Source organism: Coturnix japonica, chromosome 4 (genome assembly GCF_001577835.2).
Source record: "Coturnix japonica isolate 7356 chromosome 4, Coturnix japonica 2.1, whole genome shotgun sequence".
Lineage (NCBI taxonomy): Eukaryota > Metazoa > Chordata > Aves > Galliformes > Phasianidae > Coturnix > Coturnix japonica.
In genome coordinates, this window is record NC_029519.1 from 35,471,436 (window position 1) to 35,485,016 (window position 13,581).

The window sequence follows — 13,581 nt, forward strand, 5'->3', positions numbered from 1 at the left end:
TGTCTAAAGGATACGAGACATTTTCAAGATTGCTATTTCACCATTCCTGATAAGCACGTTCACAGTCATTAATGTCAAGTGCTTAATTCTTCCTCAAAAATAACTTTACCAGTTATAATATACCTAGGCACTTCACTAGAATTGTGATGTACATAGGTCCAGAACACCAACCAAGCTAAAATCACTTGGTTGGTCTAGACATAAATTTCAAGTGCATTTCTGAATCATTATTTTCCCTGAGAGTTTCCTTATTAACCTTCCTCAGATAATATGTCTGCATCCCAGATGGACAGATTCCAGAGTAGAAGAAAGCAGAGTGAGAAATTTTTGAGCAAGTGGGATAAATTCTTGCATGAAGTAACCTCTTACCTGTGATGTAGTCCTTCACATCATGTATCTTACTGGCTGGATTGTTATTTCTAAACATGTACAAATTGAATGGAGCTGGATCCTTCCCAATTCTCTTCCAGACTTCAATATCAGGTGTCGTCCACCGGCCTGCCATTATGTCATAATCTCTTTCCCCAAAGTGGACTAGCTTGGTCAGTGGGTCATATAAACCACCGTGGAATCCTATTACTAGCTGGAAGTCAAGGTTAGAGTCAAAGTAGATCTCCCCATAGGCAGTGTATTGAATTTGTTTAAGCATGAGACCGTTGCTACTAAAAACAGCCAGTGGTGTTCCCGTATTGTCGGATGCAATGTAAAACTCATCTCCGCTGCTAATCTCCATGGCAAATAGGTGTCCCTGCAGGTCATAGTAAAGGGATGTGATTTCAGAACTTGAGTGGTTGTACAGATGGGTGACCTTGGTTGGGTTGGTCAGGTCTGCATAGAAGAACTGGAGGTGCTGTCCAAGGCTAGTTTTACTGGAAACTCGTCGTCCAAGGCCATCGTAACGATAAATCACTGTCCATCCACTGCCTTTGCTATAAACTCGAGTGAGGAGGCCCTTTGAACTGTATTCAAAGATTTCGGTACCCCTCTGGCGCAGAAATCCATCTTCGTCTAATCGATACTGCACGTCACCTAGTCGGGTTATTCTGTCTCTCAGGTCATAGCGAAGTGGCGTCAAACGGGCACTGCTACTGGGGTTGAGCAAATGGAGGTTGCCATTCAAGTCATAGTTGTACCGCCACATTATTTTTTCATTCAGGTAAACCGTCTGGAGTTGACCATCTACATCATATTCGTAGGCATATTTTGTGGTGTTGGCAAACGGCCCGATCTTAATTTCTCTTTTTGTCACTCGTCCCATGTTATCGTACTGAATTGTAATCCAATACATCAGTGAACGAAAGATTTCATACTGAATTTCCTTGATGCGGCCGTGTGCATCAAAGTGTTTGGTGTAAGTCATTACAGCTGTAGTAATAATTTGATTTATGTCATAATAAATAACTCCAAATTTGCCAAATTGTTCAACCTTACCGGAGATATCATCAAACTGGTAGAGATCAATAGGCAATGGGGTTTCATTGATGACACCTTGCATGCTAGTCACTCTGAAGCTATTGTCATAACTGTAGTCAAATCGGGCGTTTACCATTCCGTCTTCACTAAAGCGGAAAATCTGTCTGTCAATCAGTGGGCCAATTTGCCTGTATCTAATGGTGCAGATAAAACCATCGCTTTGAAGGTTTACTGTTTTCAGGACTCCCGCTGTCTCATCATAAGTAAAACTAACTCTTGTACTATCATACAAAATTTCTGAGAGCTTGGTCTGCCGTCTGTATTTGAATAATACTCTTCGGCTTGTCCCCAGGAAAGCAGTTTGAAGGAGCTGCCCTTCTTCATTGTAGTCCATTATAACAGAACGTTACTTTCAGGGGGTTTGTTTATATTCCGGTAATAGCCAATGGAGCGAATAGTCTGCATGGTATGACGAGCAACACTGGGCATGGTGACAGCAGAAAGCCGATCCAACAAATCATATTCAAAGATATACTGCCGTTGGCTATGAAGCAGAAGAACCATTGACTGAAAATTAAGAACAGATTTTTACCATGTGACAAATGGTGGAGTACTTCCCCGCATCCCCCTGCCATATACAGATACCATTTCTTTGCAAAAATGTGACATTCCCACTTGGGAAAATTTATCTCCCCTTTAATTGAGTTATCCTTGACCTTACATGTTGTTAACATCTCCCTGCCTAATTTACTTGGATGCTTAATTGTAAGGGGTTCTGTAATTAGTAGTTCGACATTCATAATTTGCTACTTGTTATGACTGTATCACTTTTATCAAGCACTCACAGCTAAACAGCAGATTGTCAATGGATTCAGATAAGTCATGTTTAATATGGGAAGAAGTAAAACTGTCTTAGAGCCATTAACTCACGAGGAGAACAACATATGGGAGATACAATTTCTTCCCTACAATTAGAGATGATTTTGAAGAATTTGAACAGCCTGAATACTGTGAGTACTGTGCTCCTGATCCGTAAGTGTTTAAGACATAGGCAAAACAATTGTTTGATTATTTATATCAAAAGGAGCCACCCGGGATTATTCTGACATTTTTCTGATGTGTGGCTATTATGTATCGTAGGTCTTGATTAAATTATGCCTGTAATGTCTAGTAAACAATATTTGCTGAGCAACAGATTCAACAGAAATACATTTAAATCCCACAAAGAAATGGATTCTGCTTTTGCACAGCAGGCATGAGATCTCACAAGGGGGATTTTCACAGCTGTTTCTAGAGGAAGAACTTATCATTCAGATATCGTTATGTGTAAGGAAGATTCCTGATTTTTGCCTGTTGTTTTTTAATTTGCTACAAGAAAGAGCAAGTGTAAACTGACAGCTTTAACTATCTAGAAACAAGAGCTTGGTAGCAGAAAAAAAAAACAACAGTGAATAATTTACAAATAGGTGGTTTTCAACTTACTTACATTGCAGAGATCTGGTTCCTGTACCTTATTTTAATAGTTAAGATAAAAGGTAAACGTAGAAGCTGCTTGTTAGTCTATGGCCTAGATGATCTTAAAAGTCATCAACAGTCACCTAAAGCAAGGCTGCATATCTATTTTATAAAACATTCCCATAGGAACCATATGCTGATACTTAGAATAATCAAAATATGCTTCTGCTACATCTCTTTGGATTGCACAGAGCAGTCAGATGCTGGATTTTAGCACAATCAAAGCATTTTTAAAACCCTGAATGTTCTTTACCTTCTCCAAGTATGTGTAACTCCATGTTTTCCCATCAGCAAACACTCTAGACACAATTCTTCCCTGTCCATCATACTCTATTTTTTCACTAGTTGTCCCTCGCTGTATGCTGCCTATTTGCCCTGTGGATGAATAGGTAACATTGACAGCCATCAGCTTGCTGCTTGGTAGCCACAGGGTTGGGTGCCCTGATGTGTCATAGGCAATCCTCAGCAGGAATTTACGGTGGTCGTCGTAGATCTTTTCTGTCTTAGTGGTTCGATCAAAGTCAACTGAAAGGAGGTTTCTGCCATTAACCTTTTTAAAACAAACAAAATGACACATTAAATCACGTTGTCAAATACTTACTTGCCATCTATTATTTCCAGGAAATGCTATCAATTCTGTAAGTGCCATTTCCAGTGATTGACTTGCTGTGCGCATAAATGATTTTAGCAACTTCTTAATATAAATGTGACGCACTTCATTAGCATCTATCTTAAAAAGGTCCATTCTGTGAAGAAATCTGTTGTAATTTGTGTTCTTTCTCGACACTTTAGTCAGCATTAAGGAAAAACTGAAAGATGAAGCCTGAAAGCGCCTGCAATAAATAGTGCCATTTTGGAGAACAAATTAAGTCTTTTGTGAGCAGTCCAAACTTCATCTAGCAAACTTCTCAGTCATATTCCCAGCAACTGCTGGTAGAGTTCATAAGAATGATACCCTAAGAAAGACCTGAGTCCCAATCTTCCACAGCAGGTATTTTTCAAAAGGGTAAATACAAATTAAATTGAGATCTTCAAAAGCACATTTCATTTTCAAGTTATGACAAACAGCTTTTAGAACACAGGCATTCCCCCTTCTAGATCAGATGGAAATTAAACAGTACACCATCCACTGATACAACGTACTATAAGGCTGAAATGCTCAGTGAAGGGTTCTGTCCTTTGCCCAGTTAACTGACCTGTTGGAGCCATATGTGACTGGAAGACTACAGAACTGCTGAAAAACACTTAGAAATTTCAATCTGAAATAGATGTATTTATATTGAAAACTGTTTTATCGGTACACATAAGCTGTAATGGTAGATAGTGAGTTATATGTAACACTTTTACATTAGAATCTGTCCCTGCTATTTCAGTATCTTAACTTACGTTAACTTCCCGTTTCACTGAAGCAGCTCACTTTTTTTTGTATGCATGAAATGAAAATGTCTGATTTTCTTTTCCCATACTGGCATCTTTGCAATTCTCTGCTCATCCTCTCTTAACTGCTTTTTAGTGTTCTCTAGCAGACCTCTAGGTTTCTTTGTTCATCTGCAAACCATTTCTGTATCTGCTCTGCCCTTTTAAAGTTATTCCAGATAAGGGTGAAACACTGATAACTAAGAGTTTTTAATGCTGCATCTTGCTAACATATGAGAAGTAGAGGACAAATAGACGTAACTGTATGTATTGAGAATTTCTAAAAATTCTTATTCAAGTACTTGATGCACACATATTAAAGAGGCAAAGAAAGATGGCTAAAAAACATTTAGCAAAGAAAAAGAAAATAGATACCCCAACCAAATAAATGGCTGGAGGTTTTTCTCATTTTTCAGGCCTGCATGGTAAAAAATCCATATACTGTGGATTTTGGTTCTTTTACCCAGAGGCTGTTACATTTCCAAAAGAAGGACCAACATAAATTGGGTACTTTATAATTAGCATAGGAGATAATAAACTGCTGGAGATGGGTTTATGGGCAAATATGAAAAAACCTCCTCTGAATACTCAGTTTTGCTTACACCTGTCTGCCTATTTATCTGTCTTACCTACATTACTTATTACTCCTGCTTTGTGGATTACATGAACCATCAAATATTATTTAAATACACCGTGAAAAATTAATGCTAGAAGACTGATTCTAAAAGTTGTTTAATTTTTATTTTTTTTAAATATATCTTGCAGGAATTTATTGGTTTAAATATTTCAACACTTACATTTGATCATTTACCTGAATTTATATTTAAATCCTGTCTATCTATTTCTGGCTTTTACTTTTCAGCCTCTCCCCATGCATGCCTGCAGTCACCTCTCTCTGCCCATTTTGTTCCCCTGTTTTTTTTCTTCCCTTTCTTTCCCTTCCTTATTTTACATTTAATTATGATTTTTAATAAATTTCTCATCAGCCTCTCAGGCTTACATGCTGAAGTGAGAAGAGGCACTTCTGATTTCCGAACTGGCAAAGAGGAAAGGGTGGTTTTATGGTTAAGGCAGATGTCCAAGCAATTGCGGATAATTTCTTGGCTAAGCACATCCTTCCGGTGTAAATTACAGCAAAGTACTTAATCTAGCTGTCTCACTGCCTTATCTGCTAAATGGGATAATAACATCCTTTGATTCTCACTTTCCATCTGTCTGGTCTGTGTAAGGACAGAATACAAGAGGAAAGGAAATGCCTCTTTCTACAGCCAGTTTCATGCTCCCAAAATCTGCTGACAGAGCTCTTGCTTTCAGACTTGAGTGTTTGGTGAAACTGGCTGTGCTTGCATAATATGGTGATACAGGTGGCAGTTATAATAAGTTTTGGTGACGTAGTTTCTTTCATTGGGCAGTCTGGGACTAGAATACAGCCTTCAACTGAAGAATTTTAACAGCTCGGCTACCAAAATCCATCTACAGTAAAACTTAAGAACACTTGTGTTGTGTCTAAGACAAGCGTACTCTAAATATATTCAATATTCTTGGGCTTCACTATGATATAAGGACTAAATTAGGAATTTTTCAATGAATAAACTCTTAATGACACAAAGCCAAATCTCTTGACACCACCTACATGCTGTTCTACTCCTACTTTAATTATAGAGTCCACCTCAACCGCTCTGCTTTAACTACTGGCTTAATTTTTAGCGCTTCACTGAGAAGCATGAAATCAGACAGTGATTTCCCCATAAGAACTATGGGTATATTGTTGTGCCTTGGAGGGAGACTTAAGAGATAATCTGAAATCTGGAGACCTCTTCAAGGCTTGGAGCTTATAAATTTTCTGGAGGTGGTGCTCACTCTTCTTGTGAGCACTCTGTTAGAAGTCACCTGTCCTCTCTGCGTACATGTCTTGAGACAGAGCTCATACCAGCTCCTTTATTTAAGAGACTTACTTGAGAGTGAAGATCTGTCTGGCCTCAGCACAAATGCCTTAAAAAAGCCCTTCCATGAGGAAGAGTGCCAGCACCTCTGCCAAAGACGAGTTCCCAGAACAGAGGTTGAGTGACAAACTAGCTTACACAACCACACACATGGAACAAACCTGATCAAAAGTTAGATTGACAGGGGATTGTTAAAGGTAAGGGATGGGGACAAAATTATATATATATTTTTAAATGAAAGACTACTAGTAGCACATATAATTAATACAAAACAGAAACTCAAGAGAGCACTGCAGAGCATACTCCTCATACACTGCATATATATAATGCGGAGGAAGTGTCATATATATATATATTTACGTATTTTAATTTTCTTTTGTTTACATTTGTTTTCCTTGCAGCAAAATGTAACTGATGTATATGTAGATGGAAATGACGAACTGCGAGTTATCTGTATTCTTTCTGTTCCTGGTTTCTTTTCCTGTCTTCCTACACCCACTCCCCAGCCCCTGAGCAACCTTTCTGTAGTATCTTCCTATGTAAATTACTTTGAAAAAATCTTCCCCTTTCTTTTGGTAGATAAATTATTAGCTCACATTCTCTGCTTGCTCTAATTCTCGCATTTGTATACACATTACTACTATTTCATACTAATTTATGATCTTTCCCTTCCTCCCTCTTAGGTTAGATCTTTCCCATCTCTTTGCTCTTTCTTCTTTCAGCTCTTTCAAATTGGAGTTTCTCATGACATTTCTTTAGCTTCCTCAGTATCTGAATGAATTTTGCATTACTTTTTATAACTGGACTCATGGAGGTTTGTTTCAGTGCCAAAACCAAATATAATCAATATGGTTATTTTATTTTTTTTCAGGCTTCCTTCAAGAATGAATTGGCAGATTTACTCTGTCACCTTGCTATGTAATGAAACAACTATGAACCAGAACTACAAGGATGAGCTTCATAAGCACGGACTCCTTTTGCTCTTCCTGCTACCATAGCTCAGTACAAGTATGCTCTTCTTAAACAACAGCTGTTGTATCTAATAATTCTGCCTTCCTGGAGAAAAATCAATTATTCTTGCAGGGCAAGTAGTAGAAATGTAAGACACATGACAGCAATCCCTCCTTTCCAAAGGAAAATATAAAGATTTTAAATTTAAATGTAGCATGTTACTATCTTAGAAGTCAAGTGGTTTGAAATTATTTACCTTTATCTGATATAACTCTTAGGCCTTATTTTAAACAACTAAGTTCAGTCTTAATATGTCAGACCTCCAATGTAGTCTTGAAATGGTTTCCTGGCAACTCCATTTTAAATGCTTAATCTATGTTGTCTTTACCAAATGGCTGCCATAAATCAGTTTGCTTCCTACTTACATTTCACTCACTATATAGGAAGAAGAAATGCCAACAAAATGCTGAAGACATATGTTAGAGGAATATGCCATATGCAGTCACGCAGTTGAACTCTCTACCAGAAATAAGTATTAGTACCATTTTTATTAAAAAATGAAAAGAAGAAAACTCTAGGCCCATGCTGGCTTATGGTACAATAATCTAAAACAATTTAAAATCAGATGTGTGAGTTCAGCGCTGGAAACAAAAAGTGAAGGCAAACCTAAAAATCATCTTTTTATCCTTATTCATTTCAAGGCATTTCAGGCTAAAGCCAGCGTAGATTTTACAGAAAAGAGGAATAAGAAAGAAGACACAAAGTAATAAAAGCAACAACTTCCAGATCTACAGTGAGCTTACCTATGGTAAATATTCTGTGTCTGTTGGATGGCAGTATGTACAAGAATGTGTTTATTTTTCACTAAGTGAGAATGCAGCAGACACCACCTCATGACTGCTTGCATGCTTACCCTCAGCTTTCGGCCAAATACGTTGACTTTTCCCTGGGCTTGCTCCTTCCGAAATCGCCATTCCACCAGGTTCTGCCCATTTTCTCCTGGCAGAGTCATGTTTCTCTTTGCCACTGTTGGATTGGCAGTGCCAGCCAAGACATGTGGCTCCGTCTGATAGTGAGAATCCAGGCCACTGGCATACAGGATTCTAAGCGATCCATCATAGCCGATCTGGTAGCTATTTCTTAACTGATCTGAAAATGCAAAAGAAAAACAAAACAAACAAACAAAAAAGCCAAACAGAAAAACACATATGTGAGTTAAGTACTTTTTGGTCCTGCACTCCTTGTATGCATGTAACATCTTTACCTACTGACACACTGGAAGAAAACCCAAGGGTGAGAGAGATGACAACATCTGTATCACATACACGTGTATCACAGGAGAACACAAATGCCTTTGGGACATACCTTCAAATACACTTAAACACTTAAGAAAGACCCCACCTCTAGAGGATGGCACAAAATGTATTCTCTGCTGCTTCATTAGACATTTCTGGCCTCATCCTGTGCCTGCTGGGACTACTGACTTTTGCTAGGATATGGCTGCTAGAATCTCATGTACTACTCTCAATTCAGTTATTTGGTTAGGAGACATTTAATTACACTTTTATTGTATCTCCTTCCTTCCCTGAACAGATCTTTTCATGTATCACCTCCTCCTCCAAACATCAGGCCTCTAAAGCTTCTGATTTAAGCTGCTTATGATACAAGAAAGTAAGTTTCAGGTCAGTATCTGAGAAATGATTTTTATACCAGTACCTTGAACCATGGTGTAGAAAGAATCGATTGATGATAAGTTGGAAGTGATGCTGACATCTTCCTCTCTGCTGGATGATTCGATGTCCACTGTAATGGCCCTTTCCATTTCCCCATGAAGGTTAGTGACAACTCCAGTAGGGAATGTAACATTTGTCAGACGGCCCTCACTATCATAGCTTAAAAATAAATAATAAAAAACACAGCTCCTAAGTGATACATGGCAGGAACAAATTGTTTTCATTTACAAGTAAGACAAATCAAAATACCAGCTACTCAATATTGTTAAGGCACGTTTACTTTTTGTGCATGGGATAGGCACAGCAAAGCCTTCAAGCGTGCTTTGAAGTAGTCAAAAGACTTTAACATACAGGAGTCTCAACAGTGATGGCAAGAGCAAACAGATGGATCGTCAGCTCCACATATTATTCTTTGAAGTGTGACCAGATCCTGCTGCACAACAGACACACCATTTCAAAGGGAGTGTATTAGTGCTATATTCTGTATCACTCTGCACTCACTCCTTAAGACCAGAAATAGATTTTTGCTGTTATTGTAGGAATCCTCAGAAGCATTCATAAAAAGGATGTATTAACAGACTTTTCCTTTGGCCCTTCCTATTCACTGATTATGCAGAGCACTTGCCCTCCTGTTCCTGAGCACTTAACATCCCTTGTATTATTCAGACAAAGGATCTCGGGTAATATTTACTCTACTTACTTAAGCTGTTTGTAGCTGGAAATCATATCTTATGTAACTTGTTAGCTTCCTGTGGATCATAGCTTGAGCACTGCGGAACAAGCCATGCAGGAGATGCATTTTCTTTCTTCACTGACATTTCTTTAAACTAATAGCGATATAGTCATTTATGTATGAATAGGTAGATACAGTGTCTGTTACTGAAATAGACTTAGGATTTCTAAAGCATATCTTTTCCTGTGCTGTGCTTGTTAGGCATCCTCCAGCTATTAATACCACGATATGCACAGCATTGTGTATGCGAAAAACAAGACAAAGGAAGTGATCCCATCAGAAATACAGCACTTTCTGAGATTCAAGTAAGCACTCAGTGTACAATGGCTTACTTCCATCAGGTTTTTCAAACACAAGACCAAGAGCATGCTCAAACCCATTTCAGTCTTAGAGTACAGAGGTGAGGCACTGTGTCATGAGATTAGCTGTTCTATTGGTGCTTCCAGTTCACAAGTAGTCTCTCTGTATCTGCAACAGAGAGAAACATCTAAAGGGTGATTTGGCCCACCTAAGACTTGTTTGTTGGCAGTAGCTGCCCATCCACATCACAGCTATGTAGGAGGAAGCTAAAAGAAGCTTCGGTCTCCCAAAGTCCCTATAACACAACCCTGCAGATCCACACAGATCGCTAGGAACTTCATACTTACTTACAATTATCAAAATTGCTCCCTTTTCAAAGAGAAAACCCTCAAAATAACAACAACAACAAAACAAATAAACAAAAAACAAAAACAAACAACCCCACCCAAAATTCCAAGCATATCACTGAGGCTACAGAAACTCATTTTTAAATGGAGAGAATTAATTCCAAACAGCTTTAACTCACAACACGCTTACTTTCTCTGAACATCACGAGCACTGCACGGATTGCTGTAACTGAAAGGATTAGGTTAAGAAATGCTTTTTTTCCAGTTTGCTTACTCTATAGATGACAGCTTTTTGCACACAGTCATTTTCATCCTTTTAACACAGTTGATTTCCTTTGTTTATGAGAGACTTTCACTTAGCAACAGGAAAAAGAAAAGAATGTTTGAAAATCAGAAACCCTTCTGCAAGCCAGGGAAATCAAGTGGGAAAACTTGTTTCTTGAAGTTAAGTATATTTCAAGATAAAAGTATTTTTCTTTCTTTCTTTTTTTTTTCTTTTTCTTTTTTTTTTTTTTTCAGGGTGTTTCTATCCTTAATTTTGGCTCTCTTTCACATACAAGACTTGGCAAGCTGACATACTGCATTTATGCAAGAAACTGAAACAAACATACCAACATTCCTTGGGCATAAATTTGACTGCAAGCCCATTAATGACCTTTGGTTCCATATTTTTATATAGGTAAGCAGCTAATATTATTATAGGTATATTTTTAAGATATTATTATATGTATATTATCATAGGTAAGCAGCTAATATTATGGCAGAGCAGGAGAGTTGAAAGATCAACAAAAATTCATACAACTCATTCATGTTCTTAAAAACACCACCTGAGAGGGGAAAGAATCCTAACAGTTTTGATTGCTTGGTCCAGGCATCTTAGTGCAGGAAAAAAATGTGAATGAGATGTGAAGTTAAGAACAGAATTTCTCATACTTTTATAGCCAGGAACAGAAAAAAGGCAATAGGTCTTTTTACTACTTACTATCTATTCCATTTTATGATGGATTGTAATGTGTGTCCTTCATCCTGTTCACAGCACACTGAATACTAAACTTTCTTTCATACTTGATATCTTTTTGCTCACAATGAAAGCCTTATCAATGCTCAGCATAGCAACATCACTCATACCTTTGGGCATTCCTATGCCATTTTTCTTATTACATCCAAATATCCTTGCATTCTGCTGCCAAGGTGAATTTATTCATCCAAGTTTGTCGGTTTTAGACCAAGAGATTTCTTTTATCTGTCTAGTGTTCTAATATTGAAATTGCCCTAAAAGGAATGAGACATTAAGTCTAGAGGGCAAGCACCTATACTTGGCATTTCACAGCCTCTTTGATTTTTTCATCCAAACACAGCCCAAGCACACGTCTCTGCTGAGCCCTCTGATCTGTCTCCTGTGAGAGGCTTCATGGCAAAGCCATTCAGCCAGTCTCTTATATTCCTCAAGAGAAGGTAGCACATCAGCTTTTCAGGAACCTAAACCAGAAACTGCATGGTGGGTGTTACCTCATGTGTTTTAATCCTACAAACCCTATGTTACTCATTAACTCAATGATCTTCATGTCTGGCCAGTAACTGCAGAAGACAGAAGTAAGGAGAGGGCCATCATCTCTAGCTGAATCTCCCCTTAGATCAAATTTGCTTCCTTTCTTAGGATGAACTGCCACTGCTCACTAGTTTTCCCTCTCTGCAGTGACAAATTTGCAGAGATAACAATTATCAGCTTCCCAGATTCTTGACCTCCTGCTCTTTACCTTCTGGAAGTCCTTCTTCCATTGTTCATCTTCTTTAGTTTTAATTACATTCTTTCCCAGACCATTTTTTCTGTTCTAGTCTATGTAGGACACCTTTCATTTTGCAGTGATAACTTCCTGGTAATCCTTGTCACAGATGGAAATGCCCTACTTTCTTTATTTCTGTCTTGTTTTTCATGTGAGGTGCCTCTTAGTTTGGAGCACATTTAGCTCGACCCCAACTTGCAGAGCATTATTAATGCTCTATATTGGAAGTTACTTCAACATACAATAGGGAACTATAGAAATGAAGTGTATAGTAAAGGTTGCTGCTAAAGCCAATTGCTAAGTTATGACTGATGCTGTTTTTCTTCCAGAGACCTCTGCAGCATATTCCTGTAACAAAATAAATTTCATATATATATTTTTTCTGTTGTTGTAAACATGTCAGGTTTAAGAGCAAGGCATGCTGGTTTCTGCACATTTCAGATAACAAGACATACAGTGCAAATGTATATCATGTATTTCTTTAAAGACTGGTTATGGATTACACTGTTAGTTGGGATACAGTATTAGAGAAATGAGGCATGAATGCGTTTCATAATGCAGACATGTATAATTTTGACAGTAGAATGAAAAGTACTGTTACACACTCACTCAGCATACATCAGGCATTTCCTCTGTGCATCCTGAATTACTAACAGCAGTTGGAAAATTCACAGAACATTACCCTACTTGTTTCAAGGTATTAGTAGGAAGCCTTTAATAACAACATGCTGCTTACTGGTGGGTGAGTTAAAAGTTCACTTTCCACAGAGCAGTGTGCTGTGGGGTTTGTTTAGGTGTATAATCACTGTGTTGATCCACACTGAAAATCTACCCTAACCTGGCAATGAAATGTCTCATTGAGTTTGTTGAGGCCATTAAGTTCACATTTAGAATAAGGGCTGTTAAATAATGTTTGTTATTTTGCAGATACCTTCTTTCAGTTGTATGTAGACTCCCATAATACACGTCAAATGTAGTCCCTCCAAAAAGTTAGTTCAGTTTGAAAACAGCAGTAAAGAGAAGCCACCTTAAGTTACCTGGATTGGTTATCACTGCCTTGCTAAACCAGTGACAAAATGGTCATCCTAACTGATCGAGAGGAAACAAAACCACAGTTTGCATATCACTCCTTTCTCTATCGTTTCATCACCGGTCTAGAAGTCTCCTGTTCTTCACTGTTTAAAAGCTGCGCAACTTACTGGGAGCTCGGTTCAACCATCTTTAACCATTACGTGGGTTGTCAGAAGAGAGGAAAAGACCCTTAACACTTCAACACTACAACATTATAATTTTTCCTCATCACTCCATTTCTGAGTTGCTTTCTCAATTTAGATATGCATTTTTGCTTTTCATTTATCTGAAGAGTGAATAATCCAGCTAAGAATGAACAAACTGATAATAATCTACACATGCATGGATAAACAAACAATTTTGCCTCTCTTTTTT

The 13,581-nt window shown here is 38.0% G+C and overlaps 1 protein-coding gene and 1 long non-coding RNA gene across 4 annotated transcripts in view; one reads left to right on the plus strand and one right to left on the minus strand.

Annotated features, from left to right (window-relative positions):
• LOC107313290 overlaps positions 1-13,581 on the plus strand; it is a 54,306-nt gene that overhangs the window by 37,797 nt on the left and 2,928 nt on the right. For all 3 annotated transcript variants that reach the window (XR_004307008.1, XR_004307009.1, XR_004307007.1), the window contains 4 exons: positions 7,159-7,295; positions 7,682-8,046; positions 8,832-8,920; positions 10,871-11,030. This is a non-coding gene — a long non-coding RNA (uncharacterized LOC107313290). The remainder of the gene's footprint in view (positions 1-7,158; positions 7,296-7,681; positions 8,047-8,831; positions 8,921-10,870; positions 11,031-13,581) is intronic.
• The window catches only part of TENM3 (teneurin transmembrane protein 3), a 968,340-nt gene that overhangs the window by 9,385 nt on the left and 945,374 nt on the right, over positions 1-13,581 (minus strand). The window contains 5 exon segments of the mRNA XM_032444361.1: positions 370-1,818; positions 1,821-1,980; positions 3,182-3,478; positions 8,152-8,387; positions 8,955-9,130. Coding sequence (XP_032300252.1) covers positions 370-1,818; positions 1,821-1,980; positions 3,182-3,478; positions 8,152-8,387; positions 8,955-9,130 — 2,318 coding nt within the window.